This window comes from Papio anubis, chromosome 16, assembly GCF_008728515.1.
Source record: "Papio anubis isolate 15944 chromosome 16, Panubis1.0, whole genome shotgun sequence".
In the NCBI taxonomy this organism is placed as follows: Eukaryota; Metazoa; Chordata; class Mammalia; order Primates; family Cercopithecidae; genus Papio; species Papio anubis.
Genome location: NC_044991.1, coordinates 56,110,608 through 56,129,258, shown reverse-complemented (window position 1 = coordinate 56,129,258; position 18,651 = coordinate 56,110,608). Strand labels below are relative to the sequence as shown.

At 45.6% G+C, this 18,651-nt stretch overlaps 1 protein-coding gene across 1 annotated transcript in view; it reads left to right on the top strand.

Moving 5' to 3' along the window:
- Nucleotides 1-15,589: 15,589 nt before the first annotated feature.
- Nucleotides 15,590-18,651, top strand: part of TGM6 (transglutaminase 6) — a 54,706-nt gene continuing 51,644 nt past the window's right edge. Inside the window, exon 1 of the mRNA XM_031656025.1 lies at nucleotides 15,590-15,596. Coding sequence (XP_031511885.1) covers nucleotides 15,590-15,596 — 7 coding nt within the window. The remainder of the gene's footprint in view (nucleotides 15,597-18,651) is intronic.

The following is an 18,651-nucleotide window of genomic DNA, read 5'->3' as shown; positions in this document are numbered from 1 at the left end:
TTTTCCTTTAAATGGGCCATACTTTCATGTTTCTTTGTACACGTTGTGATTTTTTGTTGAAAACTAGACATTTGAATCTAACAATGTGGTAACTCTGAAAATCCAATTCCCCTTTACCCAGAGTTTGCAGATTTTTTGTTTTGTTTATGGCTTTTGACTTTTTTTCTTATAGACTGTCTCTGTGCTGAAAATCAGCCTAAGGTATAAACTTAAGGTTGTATTGGGTCTTTGCTGAGCCTGCCCCTTTTGGGAGCATGTGCAGTCATTTTTTAATTTCCTCCATAAATACAGTTGCTTTTGAATATCCTAGTGTCTAATGTCTGGTCCCCAAAATCACAAAAACAGAAAAATGAAGGGAAAGTCAGATGTCCCACCCCTTTAAGTACCCTGGAATTTGCTTCAGCTGGAGGGAGAGGGGCTTGCAGCAATGACAGGAGGTGTAACAAGAGTGATTGCCCACCTCTTTGGCTGTACCTCTGTGATTAGAAGCAGCAATCAGCAATCAGAGCACAGATTCCTGATATTTGGAGGACAGGGTCCCTTTTGCCCACTCTGGCTCTTTTAAGCTGCTCCCAGAATGCATGCAAAGTTTCCTACTATGGAGAATGGGTAGTTGCTACTGCACTAAAAGCTAAAATTTAGTAAAATTAATTGCAATTTACCATCCAAACCTTCCCTTGGAATTTACAAGCCTTAGGTAGACTCCAGAGTTTCAAAATAGTTATATCAGACAGAGTCTGGCAGTTCAATTGTTGCCTAGGTGAAGAGACAGATTCCTGGTGCTTCTTATTCTTCCATGGCCCTAGAATCTTCTATTTACTTTTGTTACTTAATATATTTCTTTAACGTAACTGCCCCCTTTTTCTTAGCATAATACTAAGCAATAATATCTATCTTTTATGGGAAGCCAGACCCAGCTCTAAACTGACACCAGGCCTCATTCTCCAAGTTGACCACCCGTCATATTCCTCATGAGTCTTTCAAAAACATGCAAAGAAAAAATGAAATAAAAATAAAGTTCACTTTTTTCTTTCTTTAGAAACAGAGTCTCACTCTTTTGCCCAGGCTGGACTGCAGTAACACCATCATAGCTCATTGTAACCTTGAACTCCTGGGCTCAAGCAGTCCTCTTGCCTCAGCCTCCCAAGTAGTTGGGACTACAGGCACTCATCGCCACACCTGTCTAATTAAAAAAAAATTTTTTTTTTTTGGAGACAAGCTCTCACTGTGCTGCACATTGCTTGACCTCCTGGTCTCAAGTGATCTTCCCACCTCAGCCTCCCAAAGCGCTGGGATTATAGGTGCGAGCCACCTTGCCTGGCCCCAAAGTTCAGTTTTCTAATCAGCTTACTAAAAGGTAAAACAATAAAATGCTTTACCCTCTTTTAAAGAAAGTATTTTTATTTTTACTTCTTATTAATGACTTATACGCTTATCAGGCCTGCCTTTAGCAATTGCCAGGCTGGGACAAGAGTAGAAATGGAGGCTTATGAATTTGGTATGCAAATATTTAAAAGTCATAAGTCATTTTAATAAGCTGCTGAAAAATATGTATTCTCTACTCCAGCCTTGACAAATATGTATATTCAAAATGACCTAGAAGACCCAGTGTAAATTTTAGACAGCTCCAATTTTGTTTCATAAATAATAGTGTAGAAAAAGCTCCTACCCTTGGCCCTAGATCATCTCTGTCTTCCTTCCCACCTGTGGCTCTGTGCCACCCTTCAGAGTATAAAATGACACCTCAGGACTCCTAGTTTAAACAACACATCATAGACTTGATCACCCCACTTGTCCCCACTGAGTACAACAGTAAGCCCCAGAAATAACTCAAGAGGCAACCAAAGGAGAACTCTGAGAGGTGGTAAGAAGAAGAGGAACTAGTTAGAGATCCCAGGACTGGAGGAACAACACAGCAGCCAAGCATCTTACAACTCACACCCATCAGAGGAAGGTTACCCAGCCCCAGCCCCAGCCCCAGTATAGCAACTGAAGGTGGCTCGGGTTTCTGCAGGAAATATAAAAGAGAGCACTACCCCAGTTTTGTTTGTTTGTCTGTTTGTTTGTTGTTGTTTTTTGGGAGACGGAGTCTCAACAGAGCTCCAGGCTGAAGTGCAGTGAGGTCGGATCTCAGCTCACTGCAAAGGCCTCGGCCTCCCCGGATTCACGCCCATTCTCCCGCTGCCTCTGTATTCTCCCAGGCAGCTGGGACTACAGGTCACTACTTCTGGCCACCGAGGGGTTGCTAGTTTTTGTATTTTTAGTGATAGAGACGGGTATACACCGTGTTAGCCGAGGGATGGTCTCGATCTCCTGACCTCGTGATCCGCCCGTCTCGGCCTCCCAAAGTGCTGGGATTACAGGCTTGAGCCACCGCGCCCGGCCGTCTGTTTGTTTTTTACTGCCTTTCTCTGGTTTTGCTATCATGGTAATACTGGCCTCTGACTTGTCGTGCATATCAATAGTTTGTTCCTCTTTGTAGCTGCATAGAGGAACACAGTATAGATGTACCATGGTTTAACAATTCATCCGCGGTAGGACTGGCTGTTTTCAGCGTTGGAGTATTAAGAATAAAGTTGCTATGGACATTCATGTGCAGGTTTTAGTGTGAATATAAGTTTTCACCTCTCTAAGTTAAATGCCAAAGAGGACAATTGCTGAGTCATACGGAAATTTTATGTTTAGTTTTGTAAGAAACTGCCAAACTGTTTCCAGAGACGCTGTATTATTTTATATTCTCGCTGGAAATGCATGACTGATCCTAGTTCTCTGCATCCTCGCCAGCATTTGGAAGAAACTATTAATACATATAACAATTGGAAGAATCCCATGGAAGTTACACTGTGTAGGAAAAAAAAGTTAACCCTAAAAAGTTACATACTGTATGTTTCTATTTATATAACATTCTTGAAATGACACAAATTAAAGAAATGAAGAACAGCCTAGTGGTTGCCAGTAGGACAGAGGGAGTGTGGGGCAGAAGTTGGTGAAGTTGATGTGGTTATAAAAGAACCTAAGAGGCAGGGTGCGGTGGCTCACGCCTGTAATCCCAGCACTTTGGGAGGCTGAGGCAGGTGGATCATGAGGTCAGGAGATCGAGACCATCCTGGCTAACACGGTGAAACCCCATCTCTACTAAAAATACAAAAAATTAGCCAGGCATGGTGGCGGGCACCTGTAGTCCCAGCTACTAGGGAGGCTGAGGCAGGAGAATGGTGTGAACCCAGGAGGCGGAGCTTGCAGTGAGCCGAGATCAGGCCACCGTACTCCAGCCTGGGCAACAGAGCGAGACTCCATCTCAAAAAAAAAAAAAAAAAAAAGAACATAAGGGAACCTTTTAGTGATGGGGTTGTTTTATACATTGGCTGTGGTGGTGGATACACAAACTTACACATGTGATAATATTTGCATACAAATAAACACACACACATCTATAGGAGTAAAAACTAGGGAAATGTGCATAAGGTTGATGGGTTGCATCAATGTTAATATCAATTGGCCTTCTGATTGTCTTTTTCTCTCTTGGACATCCTTGGTTTTCTTTTTAAACAATTTGCTGAGCAGTATCTTCAGCTTTATTGTCCTATCTGTATACTTTGAGATATTTTTATTTCCACTATCATATTTGTAAATTTCTAGAGCTTTTTTTGGTTTGGATGTTACTTTTTTGTATCATATCCTGCTCTTGTTTTATGGTTGCGATATTTTTTCACAGCTCTGAAAACATCAAGAATAGTTTATTTTCCTGAATGTTCTTCTCCTCAAATGGGCTGTTTCCTCTGAGATTCTTATTTTAGTATGTTTATTTTTTTCTTTCTGTTTCATGTTAGAAATTTTCTTTAGATGTCTGGCAAATCTTTTCTGCTCATATTTAAAAGGAGGGGCTAAAAAAACTGATTGGGGCTGGGTGTGGTGGCTCACGCCTATAATACCAATGCTTTGGGAAGCTGAGGCAGGATTGCTTGAGACTAAATTTAAGACGAGCATGGGCAACATAGTCAGACCCCGATCTTTACAAAACATTTTTAAATTAGCCGAGTGTGGTGGTGTGTGTCTGTGGTCCCAGCTCTTCAGGAGGCTGAGGTGGGAGGATCACTTGAGCCCAGGAAGGTCGAGGTGACAGTGAGCTGAGATGGCGCCACTGCACTCCAGCCTGGGCAACAGAGTGACACCCTTTCTCAAACATCAACAAGCAAACAAATAAAAAACTGGAAGTTTGGAATGTGTGCTTGAGGGTGACCTTGTAAGGTGACTACACAGGGCTGTGGAGCTGAGGAAACTCCCATGTCAGTATCTTTAAGTCTCTCCTTTGGGGCTGACAGATTCGTGAGCACTGTTTCCTCCTGGCTGCCGGCATCATGGTGGAGCACGTGGGCAGGTGGAGGTGGGTGGGCCAGTGTCTCAGCATCCAGTAGACAAATGTCCCTTGAATGCCCCATTTTCAGCATAGACCCGAGACCTCAGCTGAGCTTGCTGTGCTTTGGCCCGGAGACCCTCTCTTTTACTCTCACTGAAGAACAAAGTCGCAGACTTCTGCTGGGCCAGGGAAGGGGCAGTGATTCAGTTCACAGAGTGTGGAGGGGACCTGGGACCCAATACTTCATAAATAAGCTCTCAATTCTTATTTTCTTACACAAGCCCCTCCACCCCAACCTCCATCTACAGAGGCATCTGTCAAATTCCAGAGCTTTTCGGCTTGCTGCAAAGGAAGATTGGGTTGGTTTTCACCACTGCCTGGATTTCTCATTGCCAGGTAAGAAATCGTTTTTTGTTTTTTGTTTTTTGTTTTTGTTTTTTCCCAGATCTGCTCATTATTTACCTGTCTTCTCCCTGCTTTTGAGCTTTCAAGGTTTTGTTGCTGTTACCTTCTCTTTGATTCTCCCAGTCCATCTTGCCATACTGGTGAGGCTTCAGGAACTAACAGCAGGTGTTCACGCCAATATCTATACCTGGAAGCCCCTTTTACTCCTCTGTTCTGCAAAGCTCTCGGTCAGGCATTTTTGTGTTTTAGGGAGCGGCATTCATGTCTGACTTTCTGGAGTGACTGGCCTGAGGATGAGCCAGGCTGTACTGGCCGGGACACAGTCAGAGCTGGAAGATTATCACTCCTAACCATTTCATCTTTTTCTTCCTTGTTCATCTCCCTTGAGAGTTTGAAACATTCTTTAAGCACAGGAAAGACTGGGGATTCTATTGTAAGAATATTTTTTCCAACTGATTTCCTTAAAAAACGCTTAGAATTTACAAGAAGTACATCATTCTCCCAACAGAATTAAATTACTTTCCTTCTCTTTCCCAGGAGAGTTTTGCTGGAAATGTCCTCTCCCAGCTCTGAGCTATCACAGCTCTCTGTTAATGTATTTCTTAGGAATAATCCACTTCTACCACGGGCTGTCACTTTTGGGTATTTGTTTTTCTTTCTTATAGATAGTGAGTTCCTTTAAGGCTAGGAACTGTGTCTTATTCATTTTTAATCCTTCCCTCTTCCCCACCATTATCATCTGGATGAATGAATGAATGAATGAATGAATGAAGAGATTCTGAGCAAGGTAATGCCTGGTAGCAGGATCGGGTCTAATTCCTCACTCTTCCACAATGACTTGCCCACATAGGCACTAACATAGGCTTGATGGTTGGTCAAATGAAGTGCAGAATCTTGAACAAAGTGATAATGGAGCAGCAAAGCTAGAGCATGGCAACCTCCTTGTGTTTCTGCCATATCCATCCTTGCCCATTTTAGCGCTAGCACCATGGTTAAGAAACTAGATACTAAACTCAGATTCTCTGGGTTCAAATTTTGACTCCATTCATTATCAACTTTGTGAACTTGAGAATTATGTGTATTCTTTCTGACCCTCAGTTTTCCCTTCAGCAAAGTGGGAACAACACTGGTGCCTAGTAGTAGATAAGATGCAAATTAGAGCAGCTCCTGACACGTAGAAAGTGCACAGTAAATGGTAGCACTGCAGTTCTCCAATGGGTAATGAAAAGATAACTTTATTTTTATCACTGAACTAATCTTTATTAGCCTGGTCCTACTGGGCTCCAGAAAAGAAACACATTTTAAACTTGGGTCAATCATACCTTAGACTCTTCCAGTCCAAGCCGTCTTGTAATTATAATCCAGCCCCTGCTGAGTAAGTGCTTAATCTCTCAGACTCTTCCTCCTTCTGTTCTCCTCCAGGATTGCATCTAGGGAGCCTGGAATGGGAGCTTCTATGAGGGAGGTTGGGACCCACATGTTCTCTGTTTATAGACTTGTCTGGTTTGGCCTGGTCCTTGATTGGTGACAGTTGATGTGTGTCTGATCACATCTGGCCTTCTGGATGTGGTGCTGGCTCCCAGCACTGGAGGCTGTGGTCCCTGCCCTGTGCCTCCAACTGAGAAGTCTTCACTTTCCATGGCTTCTGTCCCAACTCCAGGCTACTGCCATTCAACAAGTCCTTTCAGCATCTCCATTCCCTTCCCTTGACCATATGGGAACTTCTGGATCCCTACCTGCCGTGGACAGGAGGCTTGTTTCAGTCCTACCTCTCAAGTTCCTCTCTCTACAAAAATACATTTTTAAAAGGATAAAGGAGGACCCGCAGAATCATCAGGAGCACTCAGCTTCCAGGAATAAGATCCAGAACCTCAGAACCGGCTTGACGAGGAAATAGAAGCTGCTACCAACGCTCCTGCCCCTGCTCTGCCAATGCTCCTCTGGGGCAGGAACTCATTCTGCAGCTACTAGTAAACCATAATCCCCATGGAAGCTGGTCTCTGCCACCAGCCATGCCAACAGACCTGCTTCCTGCAAGTAATCCATGCCATCCAATTGCACACTTCTGAGCTGGAGTCTTGCTTGCCTGGGTTTGATCTGATGAGTGCATGTGGCAGGCCTGCATCCTACCTACCAGGGAGGCTGGGCTTTGAGTTTTCTGTGTTCTGGCTTTGGATGGTGGGACTATTGAGGCTGGAAATTTGCAAAATACAGCAAAGGCATTCAAAAGGGTCTGCAAGCCGTGTGCAGTGGCATACGCCTGTAGTCCCAGCTACTCAGGAGGTTGACATGGAAGGATCTCTTGAGCCCAGGAGTTCAAGTCCAGCCTGGGAAGCATAGTATAGACCTTGTTTCTTTAAAAAAAATTTAAATAACAATAAAAAGAACTGGACAGCTAAACAACATGATGCTACATGAAGCAAAAACCCTTTTTTCATTTTATTATGAAAATTTTCAAACAGAGAGCAAAGTTAAAAGAATTTAATAGTGAACGCCATATGCCCCTCACCTAGGATCCTACCATTAACATTTTACTAAGCTTATTTTATCGCTCTTCCATCCATCCATTCGTCCATCCACACATCCATCCAACCAAGTAAATTTTTGATGCATTTCAAAGTCAATTGCAGACATTGGTACACTTCCTTCTAAATACTTCAGCATGCCTATGGTTAACTAGAGTTTGTTTACAGTTTTTGTTTGTTTGTTTGTTAACAGTTTTTTTTTCTTGGTGTTAAATTCATATATAATGAGATACACAGTTTACAGTTTTTTTTTTTCTTGGTGTTAAATTCACATATAATGAGATACACAAATCTAAAGTGTACATTTGCTGCATTTTAATAAATGCCTATGTAACCAATATTCCAATCAAGATATAGAACAAATGGTCACTCCAGAAACTCCCCTCATGCCCCTTTCCAATCTCTGTCTCTAAACACCCCCAAACGCAACCACCATTCTGATTTTTTGCCTACCATAGGTTGGTTGGCAAAGGCCCTTTAATTTTGGCTTTTCCCTGAAACTATGGAAATTTGCCCCGGAAAGGGGAAACCAGATAGAGAATCTGCCGGCTTCTCCTTCCTTGGCCTCACTTCTCTTCCCCATACTCAGCAGAGGTAGGCTCCCCTCAGTGCCCTGGTAGAAAGGACTTCCCTGAAATGGTATATCGAGGCCAGGTGCAGTGGTTCATGCCTGTAATCCCAGCAACTGGGGAGACTGAGGCAGGAGGACCACTTGAGGCCAAGAGTTTGAGACAAGCCTGGGCAACACAGTGTGAGACCCTGCCTCCACAAAAAATAAAATAAAATAAAAATTTGGCACATGCCTGTACTCCCAGCTATTCGGAAGGCTGAGGTGGGAGAATCACTTGAGCCCAGGAGATCCAGGCTACAATGAGCTATGATTCATTAAGCCTGGATCCTGATAGTTAATGGAAACTAAAAGAGTTTACTAAACCCTTTCTTGGCAAAGCCTAGCTTTAAAAACAACATTGTCTTATGAAGGACTAAACAAAACAAAACAGAAACCAAAAAACCTGACTGGGCAGTCTGTGCTGGATGATGACTCATTATAATTGGTCTCCTGTGCCCTTTCCCTGAAGCACAGAGACTCTTGGCTTCAGTGGGTGGGGAACCTCAGGGCAACATAATTTACCAGAAACATGGCTGAAAATATTTCAAAAACACTATCCTCATCACAGAGTGACTGAGCAGAACTGAACCAAGGGGATGATCTAGAATCAGATGACACTGAGATGTTGATAGACAAAGTGTCAGAACCACTGACATCTCAATAGGTTCCACAGTGATTCTCCCTTTAGTGGGCATGAAGAAGTATTTGCTGAATGAGTTTTGACAGGAATGAATGAATGCAGAATGGATGACATGAATGAAGAGATAATAAGTGAGGTGATTCCTGAGCATCTAAAGCAGTGACACAGTGAGCTCTGCGGTCTTTGCAGCTTCAGAGCCGCTTGTAGGTGCTAACAATGTGTGATGTATGGAAAGACAGACGGGGCCACAATAGGACACAGATGACAGGGTTGAGGCCACCTCTTACCTCCAGGCTTGCCGCCCAGCTCTGGCCTACATAAGGTGGGCAAGGACGAAGGTCTGCTGATGACAGTACTAGAGCATCTTGCCTTCCGACTGGGTGAGCACCTCCCTGCAAGAGCTTGAACGCCAGCTGCCTATCACCTATGTCACCGGCTACAGGCATGGCCCTCAGGATGAGGTGATGTAGCGGTAAGTTAGAGCTTCACAGTCTTTTATTAGCTGACCGATGACTTCACCCAAGGGTGAGAGAGAGCAGTATCATCTTCCCTTTTATATCCAGGTAAACAGAGGCCCAGAGAGGGGAAGGGACACCCTGTTGCCCAACCAGTACAGGTCTAGCTGTGATAGTTGTTCCAACTCATTGTCTTGTGAGGATGAATTCCCAAAACAACACAGGCGACTCCCAGCCAGAGTGCACAGGGAATCCTGTGTCCAGCTGATTACTTGGACCTTGGAACTCACCCATGGGCAGTACCAGGTCTGTGGTTGCTGGACCCATAGGGCTCTGGAAATGGGGGTTCCAAGATGCAGGGAGGCCCGGGTGCCACCCACAGAGCATAGCTGCTCTGGATTTTTCTGGCCATCAGCCTCATCTTTACTTGAGTCCATAGCCTCAGGCCCCCTCCCCTGTGATTTGGGTCAGTCTGAAGTTTTCTCTTAAAGAACAGACCCGGAATCCTAGAGGGGAAGTGCACTCTAGGCCAGCAGTTCTCAATCATTTGGGGCTCAAGACCCCTTTACACTTTTAAAAATTATTGAGATCCCAAAGAGCACTTGCTTATGTGCATTATATCTATAGATATTTACTGATTTGGAAGCTAACAATGAGAAACTTACAAAAATGTATGCATTAATTCACTTAGAAACTGAAAAACCTATTGCAGCTTAACACAAACAACACATATTTATGAAAAATAATTGTACTGTCCAAGAACAAAAATAGCATTAGTAAGAGTGGCATTGTTTTAGATAAAAACTTTTTTTGCAAATTTCTTTAACTATTTAGTTCCATTTGGAAGGCTTAATAGAGAACAGCTGGATTCTCATAGCTGCTTTTGCATTCAACTTTTTAAACATTATATATCATGGAGCCTCTGGAAAATTCCACTGTACATTCAGGAGAAGATGGGAGTTAAACAGGCAAAAAACAAACAAAACCTTAATAGTAGCATTATAAAAATTCCCTAAAAGAGTCTTGAGGACCCTAGATCGCCCTTTAGGGACCACTGATGTAGACAGAGCACCCAAGGAACTGTTAAAATGCAGATTCTGGCTCAAGAGTCTTTCTTTTCTTTTCTTTTCTTTTTTTTTGAGACAGGGTCTCATTCTCTCTCCCAGGCTGCCATGCAGTGGTGTGATCTCAGCTCACTGCAACCTCCACCTCCCGGGTTCAAGCAATTCCCCTGCCTCAGCCTCCCGAGTAGCTGGGATTACAGGAGCATGCCACCACGCCCGGCTAATTTTTTGTATTTTTAGTAGAAATGAGGTTTCACCGTATTAGCCAGGATGGTATGGATCTCCTGACCTTGTGATCTGCCTGCCTCGGCCTCCCAAAGTGCTGGTAAAATATTTTTTTAAATTCAGGCCAAGCACAGTGGCTCAAGACTGTTATCCCAGCACTTCGGGCAGATCCCTTGAGGCCAGGGTTTGAGACCAACCTGGCCAACATAGTGAAACCCCATCTCTACTAAAATCACAAAAAATTGGCTGGACGTAGTGGTGCACGCCTATAATCCTAGCTACTCAGAGGCTGAGGCGGGAGAATCAAATCGCTTGAACCCAGGAGGCGGAGGTTGCAGTGAGCCAAGATCACACCACTGCACTCCAGCCTGGGAGACAAGAAGACCATGTCTCAAAAAAAAAAAAAAAAAAAAAGGTTTGGTACCCATGCTTTACTGGTGTCTTAAGCATGTGAAAAACTCATCACTGATCAAAGGGGAGGGGCCCTGCCCAGGCGTTTGTGCTTGGCTCCCTGGAGAAAGCCTCTCTTCCATCCTCACTCCCCAAGAGACTCTTATTTCTCTGAACCCCTCCCCAAAGGACAGGGTGCTTTAGCATGACCTCCTCTTCGCTGGATTTAGGGCTTGGTGCTGGGGAGCAGATGAGAGGACAGAGAGACCTGAATCCCTCAAGACATCCTCATCAGGGAGGCTGCGGTGGGAAGGAAACAAGCCACTGCAGTGTGCAGTGCATGGACGGACAGACAGACGGATGGACAGATGATGGACGTGCCCAGGAGCTCCAAGCAGGCAAGACTCCTGGAGACTATGGCAATCAGGCTTCCTGGAAGAACGTGGAGCTGGAATTCAGTTTTTAGGACAGGAAAAAGGGGCAACATGAATGCGAAATTTTTTATTTTTTTCCCGACTTTAAAGATAATACAGATTTGTATAGAAAAGTAAAGCAATACAGAAAATGAAAAGAAGAAAGTAAAAATAATTACAACTAATACTTACTGGGTGTGTGCCAGGCAGTGTTCTAAGTGCTTCACATATATTCACATTTAATTTTTACAACAACCCTATGAGGTAGGCACTGCTTTTATCCACACATTACACATAAGAAAACAGAGGCCGAAAAAGGTTACCTTATTTGCCAATAGGGAACTAAGTGATGAAGCTGAAATTTGACCGAGGCAGCTTGACTCCAGAGCCAAGATCTTAGGCAAACCATCTAAATACAGATAACCCGTCTAAACAGTCATACACTGAGCATCTTCTACATGCCAGGAACCCACTAAACTCTAGATTCATGAATCTGACTGTTGGCTGTGGTCTCCTACTTGAGCACATAGGACAGAAGAACATGATTTCTGGAAGTAGCTTGTTCAGCATCTTCATGCCATGGTGGAGTCAGGGGTATTCTGAGGGCTGCTGCTGAGCCTGTGTGAGGCCAAGTATTCATGAAGAGAAACAAAGAGACTTGGGATAAATTAAGATTGTATTGCTGGCTGAGCATGGTGGCTCACACCTGTAATCCCAGCACTTTGGGAGGCCAAGGTGGGCAGATCACTTTAGGTCAGGAGTTCGAGACCAGCCTGGCCAACATGGTGAAACCCTCTCTCTACTAAAATACAAAAATTAGCTGGGCATGGTAGCACATGCATGTAATCCCAGCTACTTGGGAGACTGAGACAGGAGAATCATTTGAACCAGGGAGGCAGAGGTTGCAGTGAGCCGAGATCGCACCACTGCACTCTAGCCTGGGGAACAAGAGTGAAACACCATCTCAAAAAAAAAATTGTATTGCAAAGGCATTGAAGGCCACCATAAAGAGTTTGAACTTGGGACCTTGTTGGCAGTGAGAAGCCACAGGGCCTTTGGAACCAGGAATGAAACAGAATAAAAATGGTGGTTTGAGAATACGTATGTATCTAGGGGAAATTTGGCAAAATACACCATAATTTTGCTTGTTTATTTGTTTTTAGAGAGAGAGTCTTGCTACGTTACCCAGGCTGGACCCAAACTGGGCTCAACGTATCTTCCCACCTCAGCCTTCCAAGTAGCTGGGAGTACAGGTGCACACCACCATGCCTGGCTTGTTGTTTTTTAAAAAAAAATAATAATGATGTTTTTGAAAGGTAGTATATACCCACAGTCAAACATTTCTAAGAGTTCAAAAATTAGGTTTCTCCCTGACTTCTCGTTTCTACCACCTCTTTTTTTTTTCACCTTACTTTTTGTTTTTAACTTGGCAATGTACCTAGGAGATTGTTTCACATCAACGTGTATCAGTCTGCCTCCACTTTTTAAATAGCTACATAGTATTTTATTACATGGATAGATCATAATTTATCCCACTAATGAAGACAGGAGAGTTTTCACTCTTTCTGTTATAATTAATGTTGCAATAAATATCCTTGTACTTAAATCTTTCCACACTTTTTGATCCATCTGTTGGACAAATTCTTGCACATGGAACTGCTGCTTTGAAGAGTGGGTTCACCTCAACAATTTCACTTTGCAGAAATTGTCCCATCATTTTTTTGTCCCATCAAAATAATACACATAATTTTGTGTATTAAGCACACAAAAATACATGCAAAAAATTACATTTCTTTGTAAGGACAAAAAAGTGGAAATGACCTAAATTCCTGTAAATTTAAGAAGGGTTAGCAAAATTATGTAAATTCACACAAGAGATGACATTTAATAATGACAATGCATAACTATACTCTGTGATTTAAAAAGCTGTAATCCCAGCACTTTGGGAGGCCAAGGCGGGTGGATCACAAGGTCTGGAGATTGAGGGCATCCTGGCTATGGTGAAACCCGTCTCTACTAAAAATAAAAATAAAACAATTAGCTGGGCGTGGTGGCGGGCGCCTGTAGTCCCAGCTACTCGGGGAGGCTGAGGCAGGAGAATGGTGTGACCCCAGGAGGCGGAGCTTGCAGTGAGCCGAGATCAAGCCACGGCACTCCAGCCTGGGTGACAGAGCGAGACTCTGTCTCAAAAAAAGAAAAAAAAAAAGAAAAGAAAAGGGAGCACCATATTTGGTCAAGCAAAAAGGACAGGTTACAAAACAGCTTCTGTGTACGATGCAGTTCATGTAAATTTATTGCCATGCATATGCAGCAATATGCATGTATGCTTTCTTCGTTCCCTGTATTGCTTGAATTTTGTACCTGAGTATGTATTATCTTTATAGCCAGAAGAACAATTAAACTGCTTTTAAAGCATCTGATTATGCACCAGGCACAGGTTTTAATTTGTGAAGCACCCACTTTATGCCTGGCATTGGGGTACCCTGAGCTGCCCAAGGCTTTGGCTCCTGTCTGTCATCTCTATCCTGATCATCAGAATCAGAGAACGTTGGAACTGGTAACACCTAGTTCACACCCTTGTTTTATAGATGAAGGCAATAAGGCCCAAAGAAGGTAAGCGACCTGCTGAAGGTTACACAGCCAGTTTGGACCGGAGATAACAGAACCCAGGACTCTACTGCCAGGCTATGATGCTCACTTCTAAACTGAGTATGGGCCAGGTGCGGTGGCTCACACTTGTAATCTCAGCACTTTAGGAGGCTGAGGTGGGAGATCATCTGAGGTCAGAAGTTTGAGACCAGCCTGGCCAACATGGTGAAACACTGTCTCTACTTTAAATACACAAAAAATTAGCAGGGCATGGTGGCACAGTCCTGTAGTCCCAGATACTCAGGAGGCTGAGGCAGGAGAATCGCTTGAACCCGGGAGGCAGAGGTTGCACAGAGCTGCACTCCACCCTGGGTGACAGAGCAAGACCCTGTCTCAAAAAAAAAAACTGAGGCATATGAATCATTATTTGGGGTCGCGAGGAGCAGGGCAGGGAGTGATTTTGATGCCCTGTCTTCTGGGAGCTCCCGTCCAAGCAAGCCCAGGATGAAAGATAAAAGGGCCCTGAATAAGACCATCATTAGTGGGGAGGAGCCTGACCCTGCATAGGCAGAAAAGCAACTTCAGCAGGGCCTGGGGTCTGCGGGGCAGCAGCCTGCAGGGTGTTGAGGAAGGAGCTGCCCTGGGCTGGTGCCAGATGTCAGTAATTATAAGGCTACGTGGGCCTGCAGACAGCCCATTAAAGATGCTTGATCTGCGTCAAACCAGGAAGCAGAACTCAGCCTCTTTGCCACTTTCTGTAAGAAATCCAACCACATCAAACACTTTGGGGTTTTGATGCAGTTTCCTGAATATTGGGGTGATCCCAGGGAGCGGCCTCATCATACTGTACTCAGCAGACAGTCGTCTCCTTGCTCCTCCTTGTCTCTTTCCCTCGATTCTACCCCCTCCCACTTTCCATTCCTCACTGGCCCAGGCTACATCCAGCCTCCGATAGCCCCAAGTCATCCATCAAAGCATTTCTCCAGCAAAAAGAAACCTACCCCACCAGCTCCCATGAGAATAAAATCCCCTCTATTTCATTACACAAAAGACTTTAGATGCCTTGAATTCCAGCATCTTCATGCCCAGAATCTTAGACTTTGAGCTAGAATGGCCCTGAAGAATAATTGAGTCCAGTCTCTTTAGTTTATAGGTAGAAACACCAGGGTTCCAGGAGGGGAGAGGTCTTGCCCAAGGTCACAGGACACCCATGGCCACCAGGCCTCTAAGCTCCTGGCTGGAGACCACTCACAAAGTCAGGGCAGATGGGCCTAGCTTCTGAGTCAGAACCAGCCCTCCCTTTTTCTTATCTACCTCCTCTCAAGAGTCTAGTGGCCCTGAAGGAGGATCATGGACCTCTGCCTCTTTAGATGCCTGCAGAACAGAGAGGAGCTGTGGGCCCAGGAATCTTCTGGTCTCACCCAGGAGGGGAGAGGGAGCCCCAGACTGACCCAGCTCTGCAGCATGTAACCATATACCTTGGGGTCCTCACGCTGGGCCTGCTTTTTCTCATCTTAGGGTTGTTGTGAAGGCTAAGAATGGTCAACCAGAAATCCTAGTTCCCTCCCACTCTTCTCTCCTTCCCCATTCTGTTTCTTGCCAGCCTTGTGACCTTTCTGAGCCTCAGTTTCTCCACAGTCCCACTCGCAACTCCATGTTTCCAAGGTCTCTTGGATGGAGCCACTTCCACAGTGAACCCCTCCAGGTGCAATTACAGGATGATTTTATGTCTCGTGGGTGTCACTGCTAGGGTGGAGGGCCACGCCTCCTCTTTTGAATTCTGACTTTCCGGCCTAGGAGTGTCCCGAGGTTTTCCTTGTTAAAATTGGTCTGGCTGGCTGCTGTGACATGCTACACTGCCCTGACGGTGCACACACCACCGTGGGGAGGAACAGAGGAGTCCAGCTGGCCATCGCATGGCAGGTGAGTGGGCAGAGCCTGGGGCCTTGGGGCACCAGGGCGTATGAGCGGGGCTTCAAGAAACACGGGTCTGTGGGATGACGTTTGATCATTGATTGTTAGGGTTTTATAGGTGGACGGCCCACCGTGAACACATGAACTCTTCATGTGTGTTCATGAGGCCCAGGATGAAAAAACCAGCCCTAGGCCACCCAGCAAGTCCATGGCAGAGGCTGGCTTAAGCGCTGTCTTCTGGGCTGGGGCCAGGTCTCACCCCTGTGCCTCACAGGACTGAAGGAGGCGGGCACAGGACGGCAGGGGCAGAAGAAAGAAAATCTTCTCGCACCCCATGCACATTCTATGGATCCAGAGACGTTTCTGGGCATAGTTGGGAATTGTGGCCTGGGTGGGAAGGAGTGAGAGGCCCCCACAGGCTGCATCCTCGCCCGATTCCCACCCCAAGCACTTGGCAAGAGCAGCTCTGGCTGAAGTGAAAAGAGCTATATGACCTTGAGCAAGAAAATTTGCCCTTGGTACCTCTGTTTTCTGATCTGTGTAATGGGGATTATAATGCAAATTATCTCACAGCCCTGCTGTGAGGAGTTGGTGAGACCATGTGTGCTGTTCTCCCACCACACATCTCAAGTGGGGACTTGTAAACAGTAGGCTCAGAAAATGTGGGTCGGGCACAGTGGCTCACGCCTCTAATCTCAGCATTTTTGGAGGCTGAGTTGGGGGTGGATTTATGGAGCTCAGGAGTTCGAGACCACCCTGGGCAATGTGGCAAACCCCATCTCTACAAAAAAAAATACAATTAGCTGGGCATGGTGGTGGACACCTGAAGTCCCAGCTACTTGGGAGGCTGAGGTGAGAGGATCGCTTGAGCTCAGGAGGTCGAGGCTACAGTGAGCCAAGATGGCGCCACTGCACTGCAGCCTGGGCAACAGAGTGAGACCCTGTCTCAAGAAAAAGAAAAAAAGAAAACGTGTCCCCCACGACCTCAATATAGTGGGCAGCAAACTCCCTCCGAAAGAACTTTTCTGTTAGATGCTGGGGCCCAGTAATGAGCAAGTCAGCAGAACCGGGGGTCCTACACTCAGGTATTCAAGGGGCTTGTCTGAGTCTGTGTCTGCCAGTTTTAATTGTTCAGCATTATGTGACAGTTTCATCAATCAACTATTTTTTTTCAACTTTCAAAGGCAGATATTTTAATTTCCTCATCATAGTCTAGCTCCCTCTTCATATTTCCTCCTGGCAGTTAACAGCATTGCTGGACATGTTGGGCCCTTCAGGCCCCTAGGATAGGTCTGTTCTCCTGAAGACCAGGCCTTGCCAACCCCAGCTTACAGCCCAGACTGCCTGTTTCCAGAGCTGGGGTTGCCTCCCTGATGGCCCTGGTGCAGAAGGGATTGCCTTTGTTCTTCCAAGATCTGCTTCTCAAGGCTCACCTAGATGATCCCTCTTCTCTGGGCCTTTGATAACCTATCAGACTTAAACTTGACAGTGCCAAGGTTAGCTGCTGAGGAAGGAAAAAAGTTGATGATGATGCCTATTGCCAGGTCTGTAACTAACTTGCTGGGTTCCTCTCTCTGAATCTCTGTTCTCTGTCTGTGAAATGTCAGCATCGGAGTTGTCATGCCTATGTAAACGGACTATGTGTTGGATTGGATTCAATTCCCTGGATTGGGTCTTCTGGGTCCTCTTGGGAGGATCTGCTTATCAGAGCAGTAGGTCATGCCTACTACATGCTCTGTGCCTGAACGGCTGAGACATCACATCCTAGATGGAAAGTGTGTTCATCTTCCTGGAGCTCCTCCTATCCCCTCTCCCTCACTCCGTCCATGGTGGACATCCCTAGTTGACCCCAGAGCTCTTCCCTCTGGAGCCTGGATGTGGCCCTAGAATGCTCAACCCAGTTCTTCAAGTACCAGTTGATCAGTTGGCAAAGGAGGTGAGACCCTTTTGCCAAGATTAAATTATGATCGTCTTTCAGCTCAGAGATTCCAAGAATTGAGTGGAAAACTGTGTGTGAGGCTGGCTCTGGCTGGGACATTGGGTTGCAGTTGATGCGTCACTGCCTCATGGTGAGAGAGAGACCAGCAGCTTCCAACAAGACCAGGAAGGAAAGGGAAATGGGGCAGTGGCCCCAGAAAGTCCCCAAGCAACTCCCGATTAATCATTTAGTCATGGAGTTCAGGTGCCCATGATGCGTACTAAGCATAGGATCATAATGGGGCCCATTAAAAACCAATTATGCTTAGTCCAGAGTCTGGGAGATGCTGCTGGCTTCAACAGAGCTTCCAGGGCTCAACCCCACTGGGCTGAGACAAAGAATTGGGGAGGATTATATCACTCAGCTCTCTGGTGTCACCCAAGGGCAGGAGAAGGAAGATGGATGAGCTAGGCCTTGGGGTGGGGATGGGTGGAGAGCTAAGTGGGCAGGAGGCAATGTTCTGCACATGGACACTTCCCTTTCTTCGGTGGAGCTCTGGGGCCAGCTGGTGAGCAAGTGAGATGGGGAGGAGGGGAGGAGGTCAGAGGGCCAGAAGTGATGGGCAGGGCCTGTCAAGGACCTTGAATGTCAACAAGATGGTTGTAGATTCCATGGTGATTGAGCAGGGAAAATTACATGCTGACACTCAGAAAAGTCCCTTCCCCTCTCTGAATCTCAGTTTCTCCATAGTGATGGGATGGATTGAACAGGATGAGCTGAAAAACTCTGAGGCTGTTGGGGCCATGCAGTCACTTAAGCAAGAGGCAAAGAGGGGAGAATAACAAGAAACCCGGTGCATGTAGGAACTGGGGAGGGGAGGACCAAAGTGATGGGGGAAATGTGGGGAAAGGAGGTGATGATGTAAAAATCCCTGTTTGTAGGCCAGGCGCAGTGGCTAACGCCTGTAATCACAGCACTTTGGGAGGCTGAGGCGAGTGGATCACGAGGTCAGGAGATTGAGACCATCCTGGCTAACACGGTGAAACTCCATCACTACTAAAAATACAGAAAATTAGCCGGGCATGGTGTCAGGTGCCTGTAGTCCAAGCTACTCAGGAGGCTGAGGCAGGAGAATGGCATGAACCT